This window comes from Aspergillus udagawae (genome assembly GCF_001078395.1).
Source record: "Aspergillus udagawae IFM 46973 DNA, scaffold_4, whole genome shotgun sequence".
Classification (NCBI taxonomy): domain Eukaryota; kingdom Fungi; phylum Ascomycota; class Eurotiomycetes; order Eurotiales; family Aspergillaceae; genus Aspergillus; species Aspergillus udagawae.
The window spans coordinates 3,985,942-3,998,007 of NW_025091267.1; the positions used below are offsets into that span (position 1 = coordinate 3,985,942).

Genomic DNA, 12,066 nt, shown 5'->3' on the forward strand with positions numbered 1-12,066 from the left:
CTCATGCTACGGCTATGCATTATCTAGAGCAACCCAAACGCCCAGTTATTTTGATTAGGATGTCGAAAGCACATAGGGTACTTCAACCTTATCCAGGTGTCGATATGTCCGCCGAACTGTCGGCCAGTTCCAGAGCAAAGAAGAAGAAAGAAGCTTTCACATATTAGTGTTACATTAGTAACCTATCCTGAAGAACGTTAATCAGGCGGCCCAGCAGAGCACTCCGAGTCTGGTAAGCTGCATTCTTGGCGGTCTTTATCGTTGATGTATCCCGCCGTTGACCCCTTCGGATTACCATGTACCTCGGTGTCTGAAATGTGACCGTTGAAATCTAACCGCAAACTGACAAAACAGAAGGATACTGCCACTGGTCTGGCAGGAGATTGAAGACCGGATAGTGTGGAAGTGGTAGGTAGGCTTCGTCAGGCCCACGATGGGCCATCAATAGAGTCCCATGAAATCCAGCTTTTGCATAAAATCGAGATTTTAGCGTTCATAAAGCTGGTAAGTCATTGAATAGAATACTGGTGTTTCTCATATTTCTTTTCCTGGAAGCCCTTCCATGCCTTCGCCAGAAGTAATCTGTGAATATGTGCTGTTTTTAGCTCTCACCGATACCGGCAATGGAAACCCCCAAGCATTTTCACTTATCGATTGTAACCTGCAGAATACAACTATCCTACGTGCTATAACAAATGGGCTCAATTTACAATCTATTGAGAGGACCTCGCGCAGCCAAGAAGAGCAAGGAGAGTATAATTTGGCCGCAACGGGTCACCTGTCGCTATGGTCTTACACCGTCGGATCATATAGGGCCCGTCCGCGCTCCCTTGTAGAAGGCAATGTGAATGTATTACAGTAGTTTCCATATACAGAGGGACCATGAGCTAACCTTTTGAGGCTACCAATTGACTGTCACACTTGTAGGAGGGAAGAAGCCCTCCGTAAAGTCAGTGTAGATAACTATCATGTGTGGCAACCCCAAATTCCCCAATGAAATGTCGCATCAATATGGGACATTAGTACCGTCAGTCCAAAAATGTACTATAGCAACATTCTAAGTCTAGTCTATGCGAGTCCTAGTGGCGTTTGATGGGTATCTATCCCCCATAATTTTCTGCCGGTAATTTAACTTCATTAGAAATACAGTAAAACGATACTTTGAGGACCACCCTCCTACATCGATAATGGCATGTGAATATAGGCTAAAAATAATAGGGAGGATTGAAATAACTTGGACGTGAAACTCGTAGCACGCAGTAGGCGACGGCGGACGGTCTAGGCTGGGTATGAAAAGCGATGAAAAGGAGGAATGGATATTTATCGTTTCCACCGATTACCCGACCCACCCTACAGGGCGTGATTATCCGGGCCCACCCTACAGGGCGTGTCAACTTAATCTGGTCCCCACAGGGCGTGCCTCCGGCGCAGGACCACTCTTCACGACCTGCGAAAAATTTAGCTGCGCTGGAAATTTGCATACAAATATTCGGGAGAACAAGCAGCATGGATTGTCAGTGATTTCACTGTCATAGATCGGTCTTCGCAATATGGGTTCCCATATGGATTATGTACAACCGCTCGACGTGTCTCAGTTGAGATATACCTACACCACCACTCCACGAAATGTACCAGATGCCAAAACCCTTGGAGGCACCCACGAGACAATCTGTACAGACCACATGATTGTTGCGTCTTGGAGTGCCACGTGCGGCTGGTCCGTCCCAGAGTTGAAGCCCTACGGCCCATTCAGCATACTTCCAAGTGCATCCTGCCTTCACTACGCGTACGAATGTTTCGAAGGACTCAAAGCCTACCGTGGCCACGACGGCAAACTCCGAATGTTCCGGACCGACCGCAATTGTCGCCGACTTCTGATGTCTGCCGAGCGGATTTCTCTTCCTAAATTCGACCCAGACGAATTGGAAAAGCTTATATACGCGTTGCTCTCGGTGGATGGTCCTAAATGGCTCCCTAAGAGTCGCGCTGGAGACTTTTTATACGTTCGCCCGACCATTATTGGCACAGATTCCCAGCTTGGGGTTGCAAAACCAACGGAGGCTTTACTGTATATCATTGTCGGCTATATGGCTCGCATGGATACACCGACTGGCGGAAAACGCCTACTGACGAGCCCGGACGATATGGTACGCTCATGGGTAGGCGGATTCGGATATGCTAAGGTTGGTGCGAACTATGGACCTTCGGTACTGGCCACCCAGGAAGCCTATCGCCAGGGTTATCACCAGATACTATGGTTGTATGGTCCCGAAGGTTATTGCACCGAGGCAGGCGGAAGCAACTTCTTTGTTGTCTGGAAACGCAAAGATGGCAAAAAGGAGCTTATCACTGCACCGTTGGACGACCAGCTGATCCTGGATGGAGTAACTCGCCGAAGTTGCCTCGATTTGGCGAGGGAGCGACTAATGAATGAGCTCGACGTCACGGAGCGGAAGTTCACCATAAGTGAAATCCAGGAGGCAGCGGCGGAGAGCCGACTATTGGAGTCGTTCGCCGCTGGTACAGCTGTAAGTCATGGTCCTCTTCTCAGCCTATGAATGAAGTTAGAGACTAATGATTTTTGCAGTGGTTCATTACTCCAGTCTCTATGATTCATCACCGCGGAAGAGACATCAACGTTCCAACCGGTCCGAGTGGCACACCAGCAGAAATCACGGGAAAACTGAAGGGATGGCTGGGCGATATTATGTATGGGCGCGTGGAGCATGAATGGGCAAGAGAGGTGCCCGAGAAGGAGCTGAAGGAGTAGCCATTATTTACTGCAGAAAATAGCTTTTGGGATTTGTGAATGGAATAAGATCTAAAACATAGCTGGTTTGAGGCGTGGAACTTCATTCTCTGGCATTAGGTAGAAACTGTAGAATCTACACATCTTGGGGGCAACGACTTCCCCAAGCGGCGCGGCCCGCTTCGGAGCAGACACCGCCCACGCCCGCTCGCCACTCTCCCCCCCTCCCCAACCCCGCCAGATGAGGATTCATCCATTATCCACGCCCAACTTTTTTCTTTGCCGCTATCAGGTCCTCCCCTTCACTACTGAGTTCGGATATTGAGCGATACCTAATTTGGTGCAAATACCATTTGTCCAAGCATCCGGCTTTCCATCACTACTGTGGCAAAGGAAAGCAGAAGGCTATCGGAAATGGCTGCTTCGTGCCGCCGTGATTCAGATTGTATAAGTTTTGCGTGCTTCAAAATTCGGGGATCAAAACACTAATCTACCCTTAGATTTTACAGGGGACAGAGAGCTACCTCAATCTGCCGTTTTACTTGATTACCCTGGCTCCCCTGACTTCTCATGTACGCCCATGCTGCTTAACACCACGAGTCCGCAGGCTTTTGGGGAGACCGATGCAGACTACGGTTCCGTCAATGATTTTGACTTCAATGCTGCCATATTGCCCTTTGGGAGTGCCACACATGAAGAGCCACCGAACGAGATCACGGACTCCTTTACCGCAACCTATGACGGCTTCAGCCCCGAAGGCCTTGATGGCTTTGGTTGGAGGGACCAGGAAAATTCCGAATCTTTGCCTGCACATCGGCCTAGCCAAGTCACTCAAATACACTCTGGCTATTCATCCTGGTATACCACAAGTGCGCCATGTGAAGCTATCGACAACAGAGAATCAATATCAACGCCACCCTTATTGGAAAATTCGTTCCGAGGTCAACTTCCTCGGCGAAAAAGCAAGTATTTGATACAGGAGATCAACCAAGAGACAAATGTTGTTTTCATACCTAATGGGAGGCCTGCGGATCCTTTGGAGCGCTGGAAGGAATCACCCCCTGAAGCTGAGGCTGCCAGTTTATCGGCCATTAAGAACGCGCTACAAAACCAACCACTCTCTTGCGACGAATCTCAGGGGCGTGGTACCCCTGGTTTTAGGTCTGGCGACATATTCCAAAATTATCGTCCAACATCCCAGGCACCTTCGTCAACTAGTGGAGGAAGTGCCCTTAGTGCATCCTCTCAGCGTTCCAACAGATCCCGGTTGTCTACTTTGTCTAAGAGCAGCCAAGCCGCTTCGGACCAGGCATCTGCAAAGGCTCGGAAGAAGCAGACAGGATTAAGGACAAAGAAGCGAAGTTCAGCCAGCAACCCTCGCATATTTTGCTGCACGTTCTGTTGTGATAAGTTCAAAAGCAAATTTGACTGGATGCGTCACGAGAAGTCTCTTCATCTCAATCTGGAGAGTTGGGCGTGTGCACCGTTTGGGGGGTGCGTGGTATTGCAATCAACCGGTCGCGCCCACTGTGCCTATTGCAACCAGTTGGATCCAACTCTAGAGCATCTTCAGAAACACAACCATGGACTCTGTCAGCCACAATTACGAACATTTCGGAGAAAAGATCACCTTATTCAGCACCTGCGCCTCTTCCACCACCTCGATACTATTCCTCTAATTGATGATTGGAAACGTACTGTTACGAACTTCCCTTCCCGGTGTGGATTTTGCGAAAGTCGGATGCACAACTGGGACGAGCGAGCCGATCACCTGGCGTCTCACTTTCGCAAGGGCTGCACTATGGCCCAATGGAAAGGCGACCATGATTTCCCGCCGGAGATCGCGGCACAGGTCACACATAGCGTACCACCATATCTGATCGACTTTGAATCGCGAACTTTTGTCCCATTCTCGGCCACCAATGGGGCTGTGAATGATCATCTTTCTCAAATGCTGTCGCGAGCCACATTTTTGGATGCAGCAGGCGAGCGTCAAATGCTTCCGGAATCTCCGCAGACGGGCCTGCAACCGGTTCAAGAAACTCAATTGGATAGTTACACCGAGGTGCTCACCCGTCACTTAAGCCATTATGCACAACGAATGATGATCAACGGTATCATCCCTACCGACGAAATGTTTCAGTTAGAAGCAAGACGCCTGTTGTTTGATTCTGAGGACCAGTGGAACCAAACGTTGGCTGATAATGTGGAGTGGTTGGCTAAGTTCCGGGGTGAGCATAGTAGCAATGGCGCTTTTCAGACTCCGGGGCAATCTCTTGTGAACAGGTAGTTCAAGTTTCAGGTTTTATACATTGTACATCAATTTCACGTCAAGCTGGTATGCACCTTTAAGCGGGCCTACTCATAAGGTTCTACAGGAATATCACTTTTCTGCCTAATCAACCTCCCATACTTGATGAAAGCAAACGGTATACAAGCCAGTGCCATGGCCAAGAATCCCAGCAGTGAGCTAGCCCAGCTAATACCTAACGTGGTATACATAGGGGTTGTCGCGAATGGCAGAACGACGGCCATTATGGCTCTTGTAGCACTAGCAGCTGCCTGTGCAGACGCTGAGGCCTCTTTATACGCATCCGTTAGATAGTTCAGCATCGCAGTAAAAACGAGCAGATAGCCGAAACCGAAAAATACGCCCGCCATCATCGGTAAAACTGGGTGTATAGACCTATCAGAGGTCCAGCCAAGCCAGAAAAGCGCGACCACGATCCTGTGTTCATCGAATCATGGATAAGCAACGTGCTGGGCAAATGACTGGGTTCCTATACATACGAGGGTGCACCGACACAGGCAAGTGGAAGTCGGCGATATTCCTCTACCGAAGCCCAGGACTGGTCTTCTGCTAGAGCCTTCCTATGGTATGAGGCATATACCAGCACAAGGCATAGGCCAAGGAAGGCCCCAAGAATCACTGTTGCTTTGTAAGCATTTTGCCGTTGAATTGAGTCGGGGGCGACGCACTGGGGATAAAGGCCAGGCCATTGACACTGTTGGACAGTCCATATAACCCTTTGTCCATCAGCGCACGAAATCAGAGTTCCGAATGAGCACGAAATGCCACCTACCTTTGAAAACAAGGGGGTAAGCTTGGAAGAACAAGAAGAGTATTCCATAGACAACTGAGAGGTACAAAGATGTGAGTGAAACGATAGGTTCCTTCAATAGCATAGAGAATGGTCGAATAAATATTCTCCGCCCCGGAAATTGTGCTTTTGCACTGCGAGATGCGCCGCCGCTCATTTGGGGGTTTATGAGCCTTTCCTTTTCAAGAACGGGCAAATATGTCTCTGGAAGGAATAATATAAAGGGAAATCCTGCTCCGACAACAATTAAAGCAACCCAAAATACCCAGCGCCATGAGAGTAGAACGGTAAACCCTGAGATTAAAGGCCCTATCATCGGGCCGGCGATCGCCGTGAACATGAAAATAGCCATTTCTCTGCCACGCCCGTCGGGTTCATTATAAATGTCGCTATACAGACCGCCTAGAATCGCATTTGGGGCCGACCCATTCACTCCGCAGAAGAATCTGAAAACCAGCAAAGACTCGAATGTGGGTGATAATGCACAAGCAAGGGTGAAGGATGCGTATGCAAGATATGTTCCAACAAGGACTGGTCGGCGACCGACACTCTCGCTCAATGGTCCAAAGAACAGCGGACCGACCACAAAACCCACGAGGTAGAGGGAGTTTAATAACACGATTTGAGTGTCGTTCTGAGACACTTGAAGGTCTTGTGCAATGGTGAATGAAGCTCCAGAGGGAAGTGAAGCACCGAGGGAGCCGTTGAAGGCGAATATCGTCCCTGCCAGGACAATGTGGTTTTTTCTTAGCTATGAATACACCTTGTCAGCATCTGAAGAATTAAGCTTATGGATTGGAAGATTTCAAAATACCTTGAAGAGTTCCACGGGTTTCCTTGGAGAAGGCGCACCCCTTGAGGGAAACTCCGCCTCTGAGACCCCATTTTCATGTGCGACTATTGCACCCTGCTTATTGCAGCCAGATGATACTGTTCACAAATAGAAAGGGTATGGAATGTGCACTATCGCTGCTGGTAGCTGCTTCACGCTTTGTTCCTCGATGAAGTAGCCTGTAGCTCTTCGCCTGACTAAGACTGAGGTGTTAAAATTGAATTACCGATAACAAAAGACCTCTTCGTACCAGGCCCACAAAAGCAATGGCTATATTACTACAGACGTGACTTACTCAAGTGGAGGATGGCACGCCCTGGATGCACGCCCTGGCGGCAAACACTAAGAGCATCGCGCACGCCCTACGTGGACCCACTGAGCTTAACGAGCTCATATGTATGATCAGATCTGCACTGTAAACGTCTCCGAGGTCGGTGGAGAAGCAGACGCGTTCCAGACCTGCCGCATTTTGTTGAACATTGACAGCCCGATTATCTCCCGGACACGAGCCTTTTTTTTTTCCAAGTTGAGTTCAGGTCGTATGTAATTAAACTTATACAGCTTCTGTATATTCCCCAACAGCAGCATTTCCGGATAGAGTAGGATACAGAATTGCATGACTAGGGGCAGTATCTGACAGTGGAACTAGAAATCTCTTGCTTAGGGCTGCAGCTCGGGCCAAAAGCCGAGCTGGACGACCAAACACCGGTAATAAATCATGGCCACCTACCAAGGCCCTTTGGCACGGGGAAGTGGCAAAATATCCTCCGATGACTTCTCGGTATTTCTCTCTGAGGCTGAACTAATTAAGACGAAGGGTTTGCGCTCGTTATAACGAGGTTTTACTGTTGGCTGAAGACGGCTACTGATTAATGATGCAACAGACTAGGCGCTTACAAATACCGTTTTTGCGGTTCAAGGTAGCTTTAAAGCAGATTTATGAAGGGTTTGTTTATAAGTGACAATGTCAGGAGCAATCATCCACCACTCACCTGCAACACGTCTCTGCTTTATTAGGAGTGGTAGCCCGACAGAAGCAAGAATATTCGACCTTGATATCTGCAACCGCAAGAGCAGTCTTCAGCGACAGCTCAAGTAGCTTGGCCTCCTTATCGCGGCCTAACCGCTGCAAACATTCATGGTATCCCTTAAGCGCCCAGACGTTGTTCGGGTGCTGATGCGCCCGCGCCAAAGTGCCGTTCAGTCCCAGGTCATCACAGTAAATCTCTGCCGCCTCCTCAACCCTATCCTGTTCCAAAAGGAGAGCAGCGTACGCGTGGCGAACAGGCTGCATCCAGCCCCAGGGTTCAGAGTAGACTAGGTTGTCATCGCGATGAATGGCCTCGCGCAGCTGCTCGAACGCCAACTCATAGTTCCCTTTCCGGTAGTTGAGCTCGCCGTCCAGCATCGCTTCTGCGACGCCGAGGATATCAACACAACGGTTGGGATAGTCCTTGCGCGACAGTGGGACGCGCTTGTACGCAGTCTGGAACAAACGGCGGTGCTCCTCGGCCACGGGGATGTTGCCCGTGGCAGCTGCAGCAACTCCCTTCGCATAGTGCAGGGTAGCCGTGGTCACGCAGAAGAGCTCCTGGTCCTCCGGCAATGGCATGGAGAGGATATCGCCCCACATACCAAAGCGGATCATAACGTGGGCACGAACCGCGAAGAAGGCCTCAAGCCAGTCGGCCATTGGGGGTGATTCGACCCGGAGATACTCGATCGGAAGAGTGCCCTCCATGCGGTCAAGGGTTTCGAAGGCAGTGACTTTCTTTCCGGCATGCATAGCGCTGTATATTAAAGAATGGTAGTTGTGCATGCGGTAAAAGGTGTAGAAATTCATAGCACCATTCTTGGCGACGAATTTCTCGTCTGCGATCGTGGCATTATAGTTGGCTGCCATTGCGCGGCGATAGTCGCCAACCAACACATCCAAGTGCGAGGGCATGTGGTGCATGTGTCCGCCGTCTGGCACCAAGTTCCGCAGGTGATCCGCTGCATTTAGCCCTTTTTCGGGGAAAGGGCTCATCTCAATGCAATGGATGTACATGTGGAGAATACCAGGGTGGTTGCGGGCGCCCTTGAGGTTTAATCCGTGCTCAAGGACAGCTTGGATCTCGAACGTCCTTGTTCCCTTGCCTGGCTCGCCAGTGTGCAGATCCCAGAGCTTCCATGGAGTCAAGTTCATCATCGCATCCGCGTAGAGCGTGCACGCATCCAAGTCATCAGGGTACTTCTCGTAGAAGACTTTCATGGCGTCGGCGTAGGCAGTGTTCCGGGCCCTGTATCGGTCCCAATCGACATCGTGTTCGCGTTCATATCGAGGCTGTGTCGCTTCGATCAGAGCGCGCTCAAACGGCGAAGCATTATTGATAAGCTCCATAGCTCGGCGGGAAGCATCGTACGTCTTGTGCACAGATGCAATCAAGTCCTGCTTGTCAAAGAGCTCCCAGGCCTTGTTGTAGTTCGGCCCAGAGGCAAATGCCAGGCCCCAGTAGGCGATTGCGCACTCAGGATCATATGAAATGGCAGTCTCGAAACACTTAGCAGCTTCCTTGTGGTTGAAGGAGTAAGCCCAAGTTAGACCACGATCGAACCAGCGCTGCGTCTCCTTGTGTTTGGTGGTAACGGGACGACTGAACGATCCCAGGTCAAAGTAGCCGTCGTGAAAGTTGTGGTCAACGGAAGGCGCCATCTTAGTTTAGAGATGAATTATGGGTATAGAATGGTGAAGAACGCATGATTGGTGTAGACAACTCCACGTTTATATGGTATGGACGGTGCCAAGCTGATGACGTATCATCGGTTCGTCATCTGCTGGTTCGGCTTCTGTGGTTGCCGAACCTGTCGCCGAACCAGTCGCCGTATTTGTCGCCATGATTTGTTACATCCACGCCTTAAACTCGGAGATGCCGAATGCAGCGACCTTGGCTGGAACACCTTCTCAGAAGTGTAATTGCTTTCGATGTAGCTATACGCCCTTGCTTTTGTCTTTTCTGCATTCTTTTAGGTTTTATAGGATTCAGATGTTTGGATACTAAATTCCTGCTTCATTGGTGAAGAGCTATAGACGGGCTCCAACAGGTTAATAGTATCTTGATTGATTGACTGATTGATTGATTGATTGATCTATCGATTTGTCAATGCAAATCTCAGAATTCAATTCAACCTCGAACATTGTGAAAGGGACGCAAGCCCTAAGACCTATTAAGTATCTGGTGCTGGGAAAGAATACCAATTAACGTTGGATGACAAGCCTTCGTTTACAGAAGATTCGATTACTAGAATTTGACAGAGCGGAGGCAGCCGTACATTGTTCAGGATCGTCGAGCGTAACGTGGTATTTAACTGCCTTGAAGTGGAATGTATCTCTGCTGTGCTGAATAAATAAGGATTATCTAGCTGCGAATACAGCGTCGGGAGACTTCCCAACGAGTTTCTCAAATATTTCCGGATCTGTTGCCCCTTCCAGGCTAAAAAAGAGCACCTGGCTTTTATTGTTCAGACCGAGCAACTCGCGCAAAGTGTTGTCAGAGGCGGCTTGCAATAAGATTCCCATGTTAGCAGCAGAGGATTCGCCACTAACTACTGGTACATCACCGTACGGCGCACTAGCAAGCATTTTCATTCCCTCCACCGCAACCGTGTCAGGCACAGAAACGAAGTCACTGGCAAGCCACGAGAGAACTTTCCAAGCTGCTGGGGAAGGAGCACGGCAAGCCAGGCCCGCCATGAGCGTCCGAAGACTTCCATCGGACGGGGTAGGAACCCCTTGACGGGCACTCTGGAGAAGGCCGTCAGCCTCTTGTGGTTCTATGACCACAAAACGAGGAAGCTCATCTCTAGCAGTCCCTAGCTTCTGATGATGCATCATAAATCCAAGAAATACCATAGCAGCGATACTACCCACGCCACCGCAGACGAAGACGTGCGTGATTTCTGCGACTCTGGGCAGCATACTCATCGTCTCCTCCACAACCACCATGTATGCATTCATAACATTCTGTGGGATCGGGCTGTCAAAATCATTCCACGAAGTGCTGCTGACGAAGTGCCATCCGTTCATCCGTGCGTCCTCCCTTGCCCTTTCCACAGATGCTTCGTATTCGCCCTCGACACGAATAACGATGGCACCTAAGTCTTTCATGGCCTCTGCTCGACCCGCGCTGACGTGGCTATGAATGTAGTCGATGCATCGACAGCCGAATATCTTGGCTCCATAGGCAAGGCCTCTTCCCTGGTTGCCGTCTGTGGCAACACATACAGTAACACGATGTGTGATGGCTCGATATTTGCCAGCTCGGAGATCAGCTGATGTAGGCCAGACACCAGTCTTAGCCTGTACCTCGTCGGTCAAGATTCTGAAGACGGCGTAAGGCGCACCAAGAGCTTTGAAGGACCCCAACTCTCTGCCGAATCGCTCGCTCTCATCTTTCAGAAATAAATTGCCGAGCCGTAGCTGCACTGCAGCTTTTGGCATTGAATGAAGCGGTTGAGGAGTATACTCGGGCCAAGTGCTGATCTCATCAATTGCATGATTCCAGTTTGAAAGATTCTGAACACCGACAGCCGCATCAGCCTCCGCAGCCTGACTGAGTCGCCGTGGGTTTGAAACGTGATCATACACCGCCATTCCTATGCTCGTTTGCTTCTCGCAGGTCTTGTGCGGAGGGAAAGGGACGCGATGTCAACCTATTGACCCTCAGAAAATGGCTTATTCGAGGATTATATGCTTTACGGGAGGGGAGAGAACCTCGGCTACTTAGAGCAGGCCGACGCTGGGTTTACGCTTAACGTCCAATTAGAGCCCGTTGTTCCTCTGGCATCCCCGATGTGGTAACATTTCGTCGGTGTATAGTTCAGTTGGCCGCCGGCGAAATGGGTTCCGGGTCGAATTGCTTACAATGCCCGGTGAACCACAGTCATTTGTCGGGCGCAGGTGGGCATGGGGCGGTGGGTAGTACTAACATGGCGAGACTTACTTCGGGAGGGTTTTGCACAACACCAGAATAAAAGCGTGCCATTTTGTTTCATCATTGGAACGAAAAATTACGGGCATGTTCATTCCTGTAATATGACCGGGGTAAAATCGAGATGCCGAAGGTACTATTCTCAGGAAAGGCTGCCAGCCATTCTGTTTGGCCTGCAATTGTTAGGTTCCGCGGATCGTCCAAGTCAAAGAGCAACCGTCTCGCGTCATGCTGTAATACCTTATCGGTCGGAGCGATCCCTACACGAGCCTCCTCTCCCAAATACCAGTCTTTTAGGAAATCGTCATCATCATCTTATCCCATTCCCGTTGACCCATATGTGGGGCATTACAGTCTTGGCGACTAGAGGCGGAGATTAGTAGCTACTGTACTTAGTACTCTGTGTGTGTGTGA

The 12,066-nt window shown here is 49.9% G+C and overlaps 4 protein-coding genes across 4 annotated transcripts; 2 read left to right on the forward strand and 2 right to left on the reverse strand.

The window, feature by feature from the left end:
• Window positions 1-1,550: 1,550 nt before the first annotated feature.
• On the forward strand, window positions 1,551-2,770 carry Aud_006779 (branched-chain amino acid aminotransferase; the record flags this gene model as incomplete). The annotated part of the gene is made up of 2 exons (XM_043291676.1): window positions 1,551-2,528; window positions 2,588-2,770. The coding sequence occupies 2 exons, from the start codon at window positions 1,551-1,553 to the stop codon at window positions 2,768-2,770; spliced, it is 1,161 nt and encodes a 386-aa protein (XP_043147611.1).
• Window positions 2,771-3,329: 559 nt separating this feature from the next.
• Aud_006780 (uncharacterized protein) lies at window positions 3,330-5,039 on the forward strand (the record flags this gene model as incomplete). The annotated part of the gene is made up of 1 exon (XM_043291677.1): window positions 3,330-5,039. One exon carries the CDS (start codon window positions 3,330-3,332, stop codon window positions 5,037-5,039), a length of 1,710 nt encoding a protein of 569 aa, XP_043147612.1.
• Window positions 5,040-7,670: 2,631 nt separating this feature from the next.
• On the reverse strand, window positions 7,671-9,377 carry Aud_006781 (uncharacterized protein; the record flags this gene model as incomplete). The annotated part of the gene is made up of 1 exon (XM_043291678.1): window positions 7,671-9,377. The coding sequence occupies one exon, from the start codon at window positions 9,375-9,377 to the stop codon at window positions 7,671-7,673; it is 1,707 nt and encodes a 568-aa protein (XP_043147613.1).
• Window positions 9,378-10,076: 699 nt separating this feature from the next.
• On the reverse strand, window positions 10,077-11,315 carry Aud_006782 (uncharacterized protein; the record flags this gene model as incomplete). Its single annotated transcript, XM_043291679.1, has 1 exon — window positions 10,077-11,315. One exon carries the CDS (start codon window positions 11,313-11,315, stop codon window positions 10,077-10,079), a length of 1,239 nt encoding a protein of 412 aa, XP_043147614.1.
• Window positions 11,316-12,066: the final 751 nt, after the last annotated feature.